Source organism: Metopolophium dirhodum, chromosome 9 (genome assembly GCF_019925205.1).
Source record: "Metopolophium dirhodum isolate CAU chromosome 9, ASM1992520v1, whole genome shotgun sequence".
NCBI lineage: Eukaryota > Metazoa > Arthropoda > Insecta > Hemiptera > Aphididae > Metopolophium > Metopolophium dirhodum.
Window position 1 is genome coordinate 14,767,386 of NC_083568.1, and position 17,730 is coordinate 14,785,115.

The 17,730-nt window shown below is 29.6% G+C and overlaps 1 protein-coding gene across 2 annotated transcripts; it reads right to left on the reverse strand.

The window, feature by feature from the left end:
- Window positions 1-1,881: 1,881 nt before the first annotated feature.
- Window positions 1,882-16,691, reverse strand: LOC132952107 (uncharacterized). 2 transcript variants are annotated; one of them, XM_061024261.1, is made up of 20 exons: window positions 16,466-16,691; window positions 16,280-16,406; window positions 11,162-11,514; window positions 10,894-11,081; window positions 10,712-10,805; window positions 10,432-10,612; window positions 10,088-10,322; window positions 9,442-9,489; window positions 9,171-9,370; window positions 7,182-7,486; window positions 6,837-7,112; window positions 6,525-6,761; window positions 5,913-6,461; window positions 5,688-5,851; window positions 5,051-5,477; window positions 4,845-4,965; window positions 4,530-4,741; window positions 4,036-4,455; window positions 3,590-3,962; window positions 1,882-2,990 (listed from the first exon to the last, which is right to left on the reverse strand). In XM_061024261.1, exons 3-20 carry the CDS (start codon window positions 11,489-11,491, stop codon window positions 2,806-2,808), a joined length of 4,545 nt encoding a protein of 1,514 aa, XP_060880244.1. In that variant the 5' UTR covers window positions 11,492-11,514; window positions 16,280-16,406; window positions 16,466-16,691; the 3' UTR covers window positions 1,882-2,805. The 2 variants fall into 2 exon arrangements, with proteins under 2 accessions (XP_060880244.1, XP_060880243.1); XM_061024260.1 differs by lacking the exon at window positions 16,280-16,406.
- Window positions 16,692-17,730: the final 1,039 nt, after the last annotated feature.

The following is a 17,730-nucleotide window of genomic DNA, read 5'->3' on the forward strand; positions in this document are numbered from 1 at the left end:
TACCATTTTTCCACATTTCATACCATGTTGTGGCTTCAATTACAAAAATTGATGACAAAATATTTCCATAGAGTTTTACAATATCATTTGATGTGCAAATAAACTGTTCTTTACTCATGTTTGTCATAGCATAGGGATGAAGATCCATTAGAGAAAATGATTGTTTGTGAATTTTAGAAAAGCGATATTTTAATGATGATATAACTGAATCTAAATAAGGAACGAAAATGGATATTCTGAAAAACTCTTCATGGTTTGTAGATGGATGACGCGTATTTAATCATTATTATTATTATTATTATTACGTATATAAGCATTATTTAGAAATCAGCGTATACCTACTTGCACGATGCACCCCCCTGATAAAATTCCTGGCGGCGCCTATGGACTACGATAAGTCCCCCACGAATCACCAAACTGAAAATGTTTAGTGGGGCGTCCGCCCCCCTCCCACAGTAAATTTGATCACCATACGACAGGGGTCGGCACTCGCAACCTGCAGCTTTCCATCTTAAGTGGCGGCTCTCCAGTTCCATACACAAAAATTAATTATTTTATTATCAAAAACAATATATTTTTATATGAATAAAATAATATGATTTCGTGTTTACTTTACTTTTTTTTTTAAACAAAAATTTATATATTACAATCTGTATTTATATGATATACACTAAGTAAATTTGATGTGATTTGATTGACGGGAGGGGGTAGTCACCCAATGGCGACACCCCGATCGTTTATTTAAAATTGAAAATTAAATATATACTATAATATTTAAACGAAAATTTTTTGTGGCTCTTTATAAACTGGAAAATGTTCTAAATTTTAACTTGCTCTTCCGTATCAAAAGGTTGTCGACCTCTGCTCTATGGGCTATGAACTAGTGATCTTAATATGACAAACAGACTATTCAGTATTCAATGCGAGGTGTGGCACAGAGGCGTATGTATCGAAATAATTACGTCAATATCATGAAGTTTTTGTTCATGTGTTCTGAAAAAATATCTAAAATAATATATTAATTGTTTTGGCGGAAAACGGAAACTCCATAGGTACTTGGGGAAATACTTTTTATTATTATTGTTATAATTTATTAAAGCCTCGGTGTCTATTGGCTGCAAGAACTTTATAAAAGTTCACATTTTATCTTGAATTGCATTAGTTTTAATATACAAGTTACAAGTAGCATAAGATTAATTAAATTGGTCTTAATTATAATGGTAATAGTGTTTTTTTATGCTGTCTGGATGAAGGGCTAGGAAATACTTAATATGGTAATTAAATTACGTTTAAGATAGGTAAATAATATCATAGATTTTATTATATTATATACATAGTACCTACAACATACTATAGTATATTATGTAAAAACTAACAGTAAGTCAGTATAATATCTTTAATCATGAGTGCAACGAATGAACAAACCAATTATTCCGAATACCAATGAATATTAGCTAACGATAATGAAAATTTTTTTTCGCCTAGGATCAATTAACTTAAATTAAATAATAGGTATTAGTTTTTATTAATTAAGTTTCATTAAATCCCCGATATTGTTGTAGAATATTGGATGTAAATCGGGAAAATTGGTAATAAGTAATAACATTTTAAAATGCAAGTATAAATTTTTTTTTTCGAAAACAAAAAAATAGGAATTTATTATTTAACTAGTTTTTTTTTATTTTTATTTAAAATCCGCTAGTATAGACTATGATTTAACTAGTTACTGAGTAATAAATTGATCTATAAGTTTATAATTATTGTTAATTGTTATTATTATGGTATGTATTGTTATCTTTTTGATTGTTCTAGATTAATATTATACTTTTCTGTATTTAAAGGGCTTGTCCCGTAAAATGTTATTAAAAAAATGTACAATAGTTTACGTTTGATGATTATTTAATATTGATAGATTAAACAAAAATAATTGGGATAATGAACATACAAATTAAAGAGCACAAATGGAAACAGACCATAAAATGTTAGGAGTGCTATTGGTACAATTATCCTTATAAGGCATGTACATAGACATAAAAATTAAAAAATCATTTTAAATCAATACATTCATTGCTCCACTCAGAATCTAGAAGTACACATACGATAATTAAATTTTTCAAAACGCTTTTTTTATTAATATTAAAATTTGCACAAAAATATTAAACTTTACAATCTAAACAATTTATTTTACAGTAATAATATATATCTATCATCATATTTATAATTTTTACTCATATATTTTTATTCAAAAAATATCTGTATTTATACATAATAATAATAAATTTTTTTAAATAACATACGTCATTAAATAACTAAATATACAAACATAAAAAAGAAATAAATGTATATTATAAATTTCTTTAGACTTATTCACTTATCAATAATTTGAATCAATATTATTCAAAATGTAAAAACAGCGTTCTAATAATTAAAATATATTACATTTTTTAAAGCATCTGATCATTTAAATATTAATATGTAACAAATTTTTTATAATTTTCAATTTTTTTTTTTATAAAATTATAAATAATAATTATAAAAGTAATTAACTTAATTGTACCGTTTCATTTCAATAGAAAGCAATGAAATTTCAACAAAAAGACAATGGAAGGAAAAAAATAAACCTATTTACACAAAAACACTACTTTGGTGTTTTTTTTATTTACAATTTAGAAGAAAAAATATATATTAATTTTAGTTGAGTTGATTTCAAAAATAATCTATTCATTATTTTTTTAATCAATTAACATTATAAATATTTATTGGTGTGTAATGTGTATTGCATTTGTTGTGAAATACAACAGTAAATCATACAGGGGGCGGTGGTGGAGGTGGAGGGGGCGGTCTATAAAAAAAAGTTGAAAGGTACGCAGCATGTCTGTTAGGAATATTAATGTTTGGAGGACCATTGTTATGGACTGCGGCCGATGGTAACAATAAATCCTCTTTCGCGCATGAATAGAGTTGCTCATCTGAGCGTTGGTAATATGAATCTGAAACAAGCAATTTTAATAAATATAACAGTTATCTGTGTAATTTTTATTTCTATATTTGTATATAATATATGGAAATATTATTATTAGTAAGATAGTAAAAAAAAATGTAGTACTTGCTGAAAATGTATGAATAGTTATAGCAAATTACGTTGAAAGATTATAGATGAGCAGAAGAAAAGGCTCAACATTTAAATAAAAAGTAATAAACGGGCATCTATATTTTAATTGATACATTTATTATGTTGTTATTTGTTTTCATAATAGAGAATTCTTAAAAATATAATCCCTTGTTTTGTATTCTTAGATTTGTTTTATATCATATCCCATTAGAATTTATTATATCATAAGTTTCTAACTTTTAATCAAACTAAAGAGTTATATGAGGTGAGAAAATTCAAAATTTTAAAACAAATAGATCACTCATCTTAGAATTTCTTTAATTGATTTTATAATTTTATAATTTGAAATTATGTATTTTATTTCATTTAATATAATCTAAATAATTTATCTTTTTTTATTAATTTACATAGAAAGTAGATTATTCTTATCTTTGAAATGTTATAATTCAAGGGTATAGTTAATTTCAAAATTCTTACATCGTGAAGACTCAATAGGTGTAGGTATGAATTCTGATGGAGGTGACAATCTTGGATGTCTTTTTGGTAAGTCTTCAGTGATGTTGACTCCAAATTGTCTCCGTAACCTATCATTTAGGTTTTCCCATTGTTTTGGTTCTTCTTTGGATATAGTTGTTTCAAATAGGGATGGAGTAGATTGCAATGCCAACTTTGATTCTAATTCAAGTGATTTGGCTATAACTTGTTGAGTAATTTCTTCATAAGCAGCAAGAGTCGTATTAGGAGATACAGACGGTGAAGGTCGAGTGTCATTGACTCCAGATTCAACATCCTTTTCTTTGGTGATAGTTGCTTGTGATTCTTTACGCCTTCTGTATTCAGATAACGAAAGCTGGAATACATAATTTTAATTAATATAATTAATAACATTATTAAACATGATTATAATTATAAAACAATCTCACCTTTCGCTTGACCGGTGGTGGTGGTGGTGGTGGTGGTGGTGGTGGTGGAGGAGGTGGTGGTGGGGAAGGAGGTGGTTGTTCTATGACAGGCCTAATACATTCTTCAATAGACTCATTAAGTTTATGAACTGGTGGACAGACATCAGTAGTATCTGGTTGATCAGTGACTTCATTTGAAACTTTGTTTTCATCTTTTATAGATATTGAGTTATTTATGTTATTGATTAAAGTTTCTTGGGTTGGCTGAGGATCATCAACTGCTTCATTCTTGATGTCGACCATTATTTTTACATTAGACTTGTCTTGTGTAACAGGTTCTGTTGCACTTTCATCATCAGGTTTAAATTCTCCCAAAAATGATTCAACTAAGGCTACAGTGTTAGATGACTTTTGCAAATCAATTAATGGTATACTCTTATTCTAAATAAAAAAAAATAAAAAATATAAGATAAGTAATTGTTTAATTTTGAAACTGAAGAAAATGTTTTATTTACTTTGAATGTGACTAATTTGGAGTCAATAGAAGCAATATTACGAGATGCTTGCTCTACTTCTTCATCTTCCATAACATCATCATCAACAAAATTCATATGTCCTGAACCACTAACTGTTGGTGATGGACAATCAGACATGGATTCTCGAGCCATTCGACGTTTTTTCAATGGACCTACTTGTTGATCACCATTACTGATTCCTCCGACTGAATCTAAACAAAATATCAATAATTCAAATTAATAATCAATAAAACATATTTAGATAGTATTATGATTTCTTGAACACAATTTTAAAATGATCAATATTGTTAATACCTTGTTCACTAATAGCTTGTTGTAGCCACCTTTTTTTAGCACAACCTGATTCACCTAGTTTGAAGTCTTCACTTCCAGTTGGAGAATTTCCTTCAGACTTCACCCATGAGTTAACAAAATCCTTAACAAAATATAATCAATAGATAAATAAAGTATAATTTTAGGTAAATAGTAAAATAAATTATAAATTATTAATAGAAAGTTACTTTTTTTGTATTAGGAAATTTGAAGCCTGGAGCAAGTGGTCCAACTGCAGCAGCTACTAACATACATGTGTTAGATAACGGGGCTGGAGGAGTTCCTTCACTACCACTAGCTTCTTCACTATCCATCTTAATGGGAGTATTAAGTAGACTACTGTGTGGTGATCGCCGTAACATAGACCGAGGAATAGATGAAAGAGATGGCCTGTGTTGAAAGCGCACTGAAAATTTACAACGATTCTGAACACGTTTTTTGGACAATAAACGACTTTTTCTGTCCTCATCATCATCATCATCATCATTGTTATTGTCATCTTCATCTGATGAACTATTATAGGTATGAGATGAAATTGCAGCTGCTCTACGTTGTGGTCTGTTTGTTCTTGTTGACTTAGAGCGACTGTTTTTATTAGATGGCCGTTGTTTCCTTCTATAAAAATAAATAAATACATGAGTACATGAGACATTTTCAATAATTTATTTTATCGAAACAATAATGATATTTAAGTAGAATACATAATACTATAATAACTACCCATGTGTAAACAAACAATTAAATAATAATAAAATAAACATATTAATTTATATTTAACATTAAAGTTGAATACACTCATTTGCTTAAAATCTAAAATATACTTACTTAACAACGCTTTTTCGAACTCTGTTTCTATTTAGATTATGGGGTGAAGAATTATTGAAGGAATCTGTATCTTTATGTGACCTTGATTCTTGTTTTCGAGCCTCTTTTTTTTCCATTCTTTCAAAAGCTTTCATAATAGCTACCATCTTTCTCTCTTCCCTTGACTATAAAATTAAATAATGGTTAAAAAATATTTAATTGTTTAGGAATTACAAAATGTATTACCATCTCATTTACTCTTTTCACCAGTTTATTATCATTGTTGATAGATTTATGGACAGGCTCAGGACTTGTTTCCACCTTTTTGACAGGACTTTTTGGCCTACCCGGTCCATTAGGTTCTTTACTTTTAACAGGTGGAAGAGGTGATGGTAGAGGTGATGGTGGGAGTAAAGGTGGTGGAGGAGGTGGAGGTGGTGTTTCAACCTTAGGTAAAGTTCTTTTCATAATTTTCTTATTTGGTTTCTTCATAATTCTTTGTTGCCTAGTTCTTTTATTTCTTTGCGGTTTATTTTCATCGTCTGAAGAATTACTAACAGTTGGGTCTATCATTGGTGAAGAAGAAGAACTTTTTGGTACAACAGGGATAGGAGGTGTTGTTATAGGAGGAGGTATTGGGCTTATAGAAGCTGTACATGTTAATGGATCTCCACAATTACATCTTTTAAATGGAACTGCAGCCTGATGATTAATGGTTATTTCAGTATTTTTTTCAATATATCGATTTGCCACTATGTACAAATGAATAGAACCTTTTTCAATATAATGTTTAAGCTGAAAAAAAAAAATTAAAAAATGTTTTATTAATATAAATTATTAATTGTGTAATTATCTTACCTCTGCATTTGGTTTACATGAACGTCGAACAAAACGGGCATCATTACCATATGTACGACAATCAACACAAACCTCTACATCACAGTCCGTAGAAAATCGAACCACATAAAAAAATACATAAGGGTCTGTTCGATTGGGTATTGGATCTTTATATGCCAATGAGCCAGTCCAAGTAAATTTTCCTCGAACTTCAACTATTGGCTGATTGTTAGTCAATACAGAACTACTGACTAACATCTATTAAAAATAATTTATAAATTAACATAAAACTATACTTTGATTTAGAAAATAAAACTAATATAATATACACACTTTTATCCCACTAGGAAGTAAGGACATTTTTGTCCTACTAATGGGAATTTTTACTGGAGTACGAAGTTCACCAATTGTTACGCTGCCATTTGGTTTAATTGCTGATAAACGAGCACGCAATTCTTGAGAATAATGATTAGTAACAGCTTCTTCATATTTATCAATCCAGTTTCGTAACTGATCAACTGGTTGTTCAATACTAGATTTAGTGTGCTGTTTATTTGGTTTGTCAGCTTTAAATATTTTTGGCTCATCATCAGAAGAATAATCAATAGTCTATAATTGATTTAAATGTATGAATTATCTAAATACATTAGTTTGTTAAAGTTTAAATTAATAGTTTACCTTCTTTTTTTGAATTATTTTCTTTTCTTGGATTACTTTCTTTTTTTTGTCCATTGCTGCCAATCGTTTTTTTTCCAATAGCATTTCTTTACGTTTAATCAACATTTTTTTACGCTCTTCAGCCAAAGCCTTTTTTTCAGGAGTCATGGAACCTTTTTTCCTTGGGCCAGGTGACGGACCACTTTTCCGACGTTGTTTTATCTGAGATGATGACAAACCATTTGGCTTTCGTTTAGGAGTATTTTTCTGTCTGCTCTTATACTTTTTTCTTTTATTTTGAATATTGCTACGCTCTATAGGCATATCTGCAAAATTATAATAATAAAAAAATTTGAATATGTAAAAAATATAATAAAATATAAAAAAACACAATTTGCTAGAAATCACAAGTACTGTTTATACAGGATAAAAATAGACTACCTACTATATTTTACTATATACACATTATTTTATGTTGTATTGTATAATATTCATATTATTATTGTATGGCAAGGGTGGGAAGTGAGCTATTTCAGTTGCGGGCTATATTTCACACATACATTTTATGTACATGCTTTTGCTACATCTGAAGAAAATGTCTATAGATATTATGGTAATCCATAATGAACTGTTCTTTCCATTCTTGGTATCTAGATTGATTTATAGAACATAGGAATAAATCATCTACTAGCAAGTATTTTATATAAAACAATAATTTAAAAAAAACTATCAATACGTTCCTGTGTACTATTCAGATTGGGAATGTAATTTTTGAATGCTGAATAGCAGATTTCCACCCGCTTCTCAACCTAATAACTAGTTTTATTGTATAATATTTTAATGAACACATTTATTTATGAAATTTTATCTTTACATTATATAGGGTGTAACAGAAAGACCAGACAAATAAAAATTAAAAATAAATACTAGTTAAATGACAAAAATTATAAGGATATTAAATAACTCAATAAATAGTGTCAGAAAATTCCCAAAAAGAATATTTTGAAAAAGTTGGTAATTATATTTCAAATTAATCAATTCCAAATAAAATAATTGACTTCAATAAATGTTTTTACGATCAAAATTTGTCTAAAATTAGATTTACAAATTGGCTATTTTGAATTTTTCTAAAAATAATTTAATACAATTTTTGGTATTAAAAAAAAATGCTTGAATATTGATTAGAAAAAGTTATTAATTTGGTAAGTTCTTTTTGTTATATTCTGTATATTTGCTTAAATAATTCTCTTATTAAGAAGACGCTACACCCGCATGTGTTGTTTTACACTTGTAAAACCCATTTACGCAGTCTGAGTAGAACTCGCTCGATTTTGGTGTTAGAATAACCTATTACAAAATTAAACGTCATTTAAAAATGTTGAAATTTTTGCAAACAACATTTTTTTAAACAATATAATAAACGTTTGAGAATAATGGAAAAACAACCATTTTGCCCTCAGAAATATATTGTCACAACTCAATTTTATAATAGGAATTTTTATTCTAGAACCGAAATTGAGAGAGTTCTAGAACTCGGATGGCTTAACACGTTGACCGCATGTAGCTGCTGGCAGTCGTATAAAAATAATTATGTATCAATAATTTTTAGGCCGCACCATATCATTCCTAGAAGTCCATACGGCCGCGTACATGAATTTGGATTTATATTATTAACTTTTCCATGGCGCTACAATAAGGAACTAAAAACTACGTCGTGCAGTAGCGGGAATAATTACAATATTTTTGAGGTAATAAGCATATTTTAATTTTTTTCCAATAGTATAATACAATATGTACATATTATATACAAATTTGTAATGACACTGAAAAATATGCTTGGCGTACCGTGGATACATATTGTGTATACAAAACGTGTTAATCGTGTATTTATTGTTTATGTCATACGTGTGTAAGACAGAGACAACACAAACGAGTGTGGTGTCCTCTTAACTTTAATGCAATAAGGTACCTATAAATTATATAAATTTAAAATATTTAAAACTGATTTACCTAGTTCTGAAGAGAGATCAGAGTCACTTGAATGTCGTAAATGTGATGCTGAAGCCATCGCTATTCTTTTAGCCAATTTCATATGTTGTAGAGCCGCCGCTGCTTCTTTATTAAAAGGTCTTGGTGAACAACGTTCACATAAATATTCTTCAGGCAGATTATTTCTACTCTCCAATACACAGTCAACATGTTGCCAAACTCTATATAATCATATTTAATTTAATTTTAATCATTTAAAATAAAATGCACACAGTTGAACAAAAATACTCACAAGCATTTGTCACAGCTTATCATAAAACCATCATCATGCTCCATTTCACTAAAATATAAGTTTTAAATATAAATAAAATATAAGACAAAATGTTGTACAAATATGAATAATGTGAATAATATTACATAAAAAATATTTAGATTATTCTATACACTTTTGATGAGAAATTCTAATCTAAAATAATAGTAAGTATTATTTTCAATAAAATAGCAACAAATGATAGGTAAATCGTAAATGTAATAATGATAAAAATGGTGCAACATGTTATTTTGGATAAGAACTTAACAGTAAACACGGCATATCTCTAGGAAAAATTCATTCATAGCAAATTACATTCAATGATATTTTTATTGTTTGTTTGTTTGTTTGTTGTGCAATTTAGTTAATAATAAATCCATAAATTGTTTTAATATTCATTTTGCAATATTATTGAATGTTACAAAATTAATATTATATAAAAAAGCATAAACCTCAAGTTTTAGACAAAAATTAAATTTAAAAAAAATGTTATTTTCTACTGTACAAAGATAACTAACTTAGTCTTAGTATAAGTAAAATAAAGTTTAATTATTCACCATATGGAAATTTAGAATTATTCTCAGACTATGCAATCTTATTCACTAAACGAATACTCTTAAAAGCTTACCAGATACATCTTGTTACTGCAGGTTCTTCTGACTTAATGTTATCTTTGCCTTCGGCAACAGCCTCCGGTGCAGTATCAGTTTCTTCACCTTGACCATCGAGATCATGATCACTAGCACTTAATTCACTTTCCACTTGAATTTGTGGTTCATGCTTTACCAATGATTGCAAAGGTTGTAAGGATTCAGACGTTGATATTGGCACATTATTTGGAATACTTACTGACTTTTGGATAACTAAATTAAAATGACACAAAATTTCAAATATATAGATATTAAATAAGAATTAATTAATTAACTTTTATTATTATTATTGATAGGGCTTTTTTTAAATATTTGAATTTACCTTTATTATTATTATTTACAACATTATATTGAGTTTGTGGCTGTATCTGTGAAACTGTAGGTGATACTATACAAGATTGACCAGAAGTAACATTTATTGTTGATGTCAAACCATTAATTTGGTTTGTTCGTTGAGGTGACACTCTTGGAACTATGCAATAGTTGTGTTCCACTTTAATTAACTGAAAATAATAATAAAATAATGTTCATATATTAGTTTTATGATTTTGAATTTAGAATAATATCTTAATTAAAAGATGAATCAATGACAAATTACCAACCTCTGCAGGTTTTTTAGCATCATATACAGGTCTATGTTCAGTTACTTCCAACAATTCATCATCACTAGGGCAATGATCTCGTCTTAACATAGGACTAACAAGAAAATTAATAATATTAAAATAAATCTGATAATATTTATTTTAAATAAATATATAACGGTTTGTATATTATGTAAACATACTTAGGCCGATTTACTGGCACGACACGGGATCGTTGGTTATTTGATTGGCGATTACGTGGTGGCATATATGTCATTAACATATGAGGTGTTAAGCCTACTCGGCTGTAAGGTAGTTGGGGTGAGGCAACTTGAGTTGAAACAAAAACGTTTTTTCGAACCGATTCCATTTGAATGGAACTGGCATTTCTCTGTTAATAATAAATAAATAAATAAACTGAAATGATAAAATTTAAAAAAATAAAAAGTGATTAACAATTTTAATTGTTACCTGATAAACTGGTATTTGTTTGAAGTGTTGATTCGGTGATAGTATATGATTGGCGCTGGCATGATTGAGCTGCAAAGGGAAACGGTGCATGGTGACTGGTTGATTTGTGGTGCGCACCACAGTGGCACGTGCATGGTGATCTTGTGTTTGACTGCGGGATGGTGTCATCTGAACGATGAGACTGGGTCCTGATACATCCTGATTGGACATAGGACGTCCGACAGGAATAGTCAACTGGCCAGAGACAGCTGGACCACATGGCACGCGACTCGAACCTACAAGAAAGTAAGCAGCGCTTCCCGGTGTCCTGACGTTACCATCCGATTCCATCACCAACTCACTTTAGCTCTATCCTAAAAATTAAAATCTTCATTATATATATTTCTTAAAAAATGAAGAAAATTACATATAACTATTAATGTTGAGTTAATAGTAGATTGTCATTTGGAAGTTATTAAATTAACTTAAGGTAGACAATAGTTATTTTATGTTACCTACCAATTATATTTAATCTCAAACAGTAGGTAATTAACTTATAGGTAGTGAATAGTGATAAACAAATACATTTATATTATTTATACCTTGTAATAAAGTACATTGTAAACTTATTTTTTGTTTAACAATATGTAAGTCATTTTGTATGTATAAAAAATTATCAAACTCGAGTATTTTAAATACAACACTTAGTTTTTTCTAACTTTGTAAACTAATCAATACAAAGAAAAATATATTATGTTACAATTTAAAAATACAAAAATATGATTTATTCATATAATTATATTATATTATATATTCAATATAATTTATATTTTTATTTAAATTTATGAAAAAAGATTAATACTGAAAACAGTTTTAAAATAAAGATAGTGTTAATTAATCATATTTTGTGATTTAATTAATTAAAAGTCAAAACATGCAGTTTGAAATTATTGAATCTCATAAAAAATAATTAGTATGTACTATAATACTAGACAGTTATTCAATCAATAGTTTTAGTTTAAAGAGTGAACTAATACTAATTAATAATATTATTATTTATTACATTAAATTGGTTCAAAAGATATAAGTTTCCAAATATTATTTTATGTACGCTATACATAACTTGTGCTTTACCTAAAATTAATTTGGACTAGTAACAGTAGTTAATCTACTAACAATTGTCAATGAAACATAAGCATTATAGATTCGTAAAAAAAAAAATAATTTTGGCGGGAAATTAAAAACCGTTTATACCTAAGACAAAAATTAATGTTGTCTAGTCTTCTAGTGTCTGCTATACAAACGTTAAGATTAATGAAATTTATCATTACAGATATTTTTCTTAAAATAGAAAAATATAATATTATTTGAGGGGATTGGCAAAATAGAAAGATAAAGAGAGAGATAGAGATGGTGTAATTCAATGGTAGAATTGGAAAAAATAAGCAAACTATTAAAAATCTTCCAAGACTATTAATAAACAATAATATACACAGTACTCGAATATTAGTTGATAATATAACACCAATAAAAAAATATGAATACAGTAATAATAGTAGCAGTGTTTCGAATAGTGAATACCTTCAAATCGCATAAAAATAATATCTATATATTTGTATATTTTAATTATTTCTGTCAAAACGCAATGTAATTGGTTGGGGGGGGGGAGGTGGTGGTAATAATAATTTTATTATTTATTATTATCGACAACACAGCGTGATGACGGGTATGGACTATGGATAGGGCGAAGAGGTGGTAAGCGAGAGCGAAAACGCGCCTCGGCAGTCGGCGGCGTTGAGTTGCCACTGCTATACTGTGGCAAGGCCGCAGCCGTGGTTTAACTCGGATGGGGCCCGGGATGGGGTGCTCGGGGGAATGGTGGCCGGCCGGTGGCGGCACGCGTGCGCATATGGCAACGAAGCGGCGGCACGGCGCAAGCGGTATTATTTTAATTTATAATAATATAATACGACTATACGACAATAAGAAACTACTACCGTCTACCGTGACGACCAGAGCATTCCGTACACACTGTTGGGCTAAAAAAAAAATCTATAATTAAGTATAATAAATATAATTAATATACATTAATTGAAACACCTAAATGGGTCAATGTATTATGTAATATAAAAATTATAATTTATAAAAACAAACTGTGAATTTTCAATACCGGCGTCTGACCGATTTTTAATCTACTATTATAGGTTTCTATTTCACAGTCAAATACTATGATATAATTGCATTTAAATTTAAACATCAAACAACAATCATCCCAATGGAATTTCATCAGTTGTTTTAAATTATAGACGTAATAATTATCAGCTTTGATAAACCTTTATCGTCATCGGCTAATCATAGTTTTTTACATTGATTCGTAAATCTTAAGTCATATAACTCGTAACGATGGCGATCGAGCAATTTTGGCATCGGGAACACACGTCGGTGCAGTACTGCAATATTATGTCCAACGCTTACGCGCCTGCGCGTTCGTCTACACCCGGGGATCAGTAGACCGGGTAGACGTGTATCACATTCACATTATTATTATCATCGTTGTCGTTGCGGTCGTGTATCGAAAGCGTGCGCGCCTACACGCACCAAATGTAGTATTTTTATGCGTGCCGGTGGGTAGGGCGGCGTGTTACCGCCTAGCTCGGCTGCCCCCCACCCACAAACGCAACGGAATCCGCCGACGGCCTACCATGGATTATCAACCATCGGGAGGACGACAGTGGGCCGTACCGTCGAACGACACCACAGGCGCCTGTGGTGTGCGCGCGCGCTCCCGAGTTCCGCGGGACTCCCGTGATATGACGGCACCGCACCACTACCACCACTGCAGCTACGGTCATAATATAAGATATATCAGCTTATTACGGGCTACTATCATAGTATCATGGCCGATTGTTATTGTTATTATTTTCATTTGCGGAATAGTAAGTTTGTGGCGTTCAAAACTTCGAAATCAGTGCCTGCGATGCGCGAGACATAATTTCTATGCCTCTAGCCACGTGTAGCGATTTTTCACCGACAAAAATGGAAAATGGACGCTGAAAAAAAAAATTCGACTACAAATTGTTGTTTGTAGTTTGTCTATGAATTTTTAGCGAGCTTACGCGTTTACGCTTTTCTTCCGTAATTTAAGATCTCTTGCAACTATTTCCATTCCAATTTTTCTACGCTAAATCGTGAGTAGGTCGGTTGGTATGCGAAAAATGCTTGGCAATCATCGTGCGGCCGGTACCGGCTACCGATATACCTGATATATTGTGAAAGAAATATTATATTTACACAGAAAAAGTTCCTTGCCGAAACAATCGGTTGCAATAAAACGTTAAAAAAAGTATCAAATTACTCATTATTTTTGGCGGGAAACCGAAATGCCTACTTTACATTTGTTATTTGATGACGTTTATATGTATATATATAGTATTTATATTAATATTACTATTACCATAATCAAGTACTGTCCAGAAAGCACTATAAATTAATAAAAGTAACCTCAAAATCTTGGAATTCATAGAAAATGTATGCAATGATTCAGTAACATGTTAGACTAGATTTAACTGATAATAGGCTATATTAAAAGTCCATGTAGAAAAAGAATAATATTAATGTGACCTATGGATAAGGTTTCATGAACCTAATTAATAATTTATAAACTGCCTTGAACGCTGTAAAATTTCTTTGAATATAAACACCTTAACATATTTGTATAAATAACTATCTAAAATTGTATAAAATTAGTCTAATCATTATCTAATCAGTTGGATACAGGACAAAAATGTTTAAATAACTTGAAAAATAAAGTAGTCCTTATGTTATCAATAATAATGACATACATGGCATAGGCCTATACTATATAATAATAAAGTCTATGATACATGGTAACTTTTTTTATCACTTGACAATTTATTATACTGTTATCAGAATAATATTATATTATTTATACTTTTTGAAAATACTATAAAAGTGTACATTTGATATTAAATATATTATGTAAATTGAACAAAAAATATTTTCAGTTTTTGTATTAAAAAAAATCAATACTGATATAAAAATGTTTAATACTAATTTGCTACCTACTTCAATTTATCTTTAAAAAAGGACTAAGTACCTACATGCATTTAAATATTAACTCTCAATATGGTAGTTTTATAAATGTTTAAAATTGAGAAAAATATGTTACTATATAAACATGAGTAATAAAAAAATACATTTTTTTTAAGAATTATATTATTTATAAAGTTAACATGCAAAACTAAGTTATATGACACTGAAAAATAAAACATTAGACTCAAACTTTAAATCCTTTCATGAGCTAATAGAATGGTTTTACTAGACAGGAATGTAGTCATATTTACACTACTTTCTTAGTACTTATAGTGGCAGTACCTGTATGACAGTGATTTGTATTTTAATCAATCAAAATATAACTGGGAAATAACTATCAATAACCAAATTTTATTTATGTATACAACCAAGCCTATGTGAGTAAGAAAAAAAAACAAATCACTTATGAAAAACCATTAGTTGCTATGTGAATAAATCAGTGTTATATTTTATAAATTATGTAATGAAAATAAATATTTATAGAAAACTTAAAAGAAATCTAAATAATGAAATGAGTAAATTGCAGTAGAATAAAAACCTAGTATTTTTATCATAAAAGGCAGTAAAAAGACTACAAATTGTACAAATTCAAATACTGATTTAAAAAAACAAATGTTTTGACAAAACAGATGGATTATTTGAAAGTTATTTACACAATATTATCACGAATAAGCAAACACCACACTTTTATAGTGTCAAGTTCAAATTTTTTTTTAATGTGAAAATTCAAACTAAAAATTAGTTGCAAACCTTATAAACAGTGAAACGCTATAAAAAAACGAGTTCTAAAATACTTTTCATCACATGAAAAGCCAACTGTACACTTTTACTAATTGATGGTGTTAGGACCAAAACAGTAAGGCTCATAGGTTGAATATTGTAGGTAGCCACTGGCCTATTAAACCCTGACGGATCGTTAAACGCGAGTGGACAACTTAAGTGGACAGATAAACAATGTTTGGGAAACGGCGTAAACCGGCAAACAAGTGATAAGCAAAGGTGAATTTAGTGTTAAAATGAAAATACCGCCATTTCAGTGTTCGTCAGATGAAAAATTGCATCGCAAACACCGGTGCTGGGGGACCACCGAGTTCCAAGCAAATACTGACGGACATGTCTTGACGTTGGACAGTTTTTTCAAACCAACTACATACTGGAAACCCACGAACATTCGAGTAAATTTCAAGTAAATAATTAAATTTGTACATGTACCTGGAACGTAAACATTACGAACGTGTCGGTTTATTGAGCACAGGAAATCTGATTGCGGCGGCCTCGGCCTTTGTCGAACGTAACACTTGATCGCCGGCGATGTACACTCGGATATTTTGTATAACATTTAATTTAAAACGCGCACAACGACGAGTAATCGACATGAAAACGTTAAAAAACTCTCGTCTAACCTAATCGGCCATCTTGTCCGTGTTCTCGAAGAATAACAAAACATCATCGATTCCGGGGGGAACAGGCGTTGGAGTGGGGATGCGCCAGTCCACCGGCGCGGAGCATGGAATGTACGAATGGCGCAGCATTAAATCGCTTCCTCCATGATTTCATTGATTAAATTGTCCAAGAACGCATTGTCTATCGTCTTTGGTATGCTTAATAAATGTGGCAATTTCGAAAAACTATTATCGAAAATATGTAATGCTCGTCTAAAATATCTATTACAAATTACATAATAATATATTATTATACCGTAATATTTTTCATATAACTGATAATCACATATTGTACACTAATCAGTTTATTTGTTGTTTCTATCTCGAAAACCAGAAAACATAATACACAACAAGAACCAAGTCTAGCTGTATTCATAGTCACGGTTTTTTTTTTTTTATTATGGTGGCCTTGGTACATATAAAATTAATGTGTCGTTCTTTTTAAAATTACGTTAGAGCTTAGATTTGTATCACGTTTATAAATTATAATATGCTTGTTCCATTTTCCTTATAATGAAATGTGTAGTTTTGGATTTAAAAGTTTGTATAACTGTAAACATTAAAAATTTTAAATGAAATTATAATAGTCTTGATCTTCATTCAAAATTAATTACAATTTTATTTTTATTTTGTCTAGTCTAATAATTTCAGACGTTTATTAGAGATATTTTAAAATGTTTGTAACTTCTCAACTTTTCTGGTAGAAAAAATTCTCTGATCATAAACTTCGATGCCCGATGTATGTTTTAGGAAGTAAAAATGTTCATGCAGACCAATAATTCATATAGAAGCAGTAAATTCTTTCCTCAATTTATTTAAAGTCATACATTTTAAAGACATCTAATATTGGAAGTAAAAATTCTGTAGTGTAACTAGAGCATGAATAATATTATACAGAATAAGTCAAATAATCTAAAAAATTTACTTGATCAAAAATAATTAATTCATAATTGTTTGATATTTTTAACTATATTTTTTCTGGTCATCATGTGACTCACCTTTTATATATTATATAATATACATAATATGTAATAT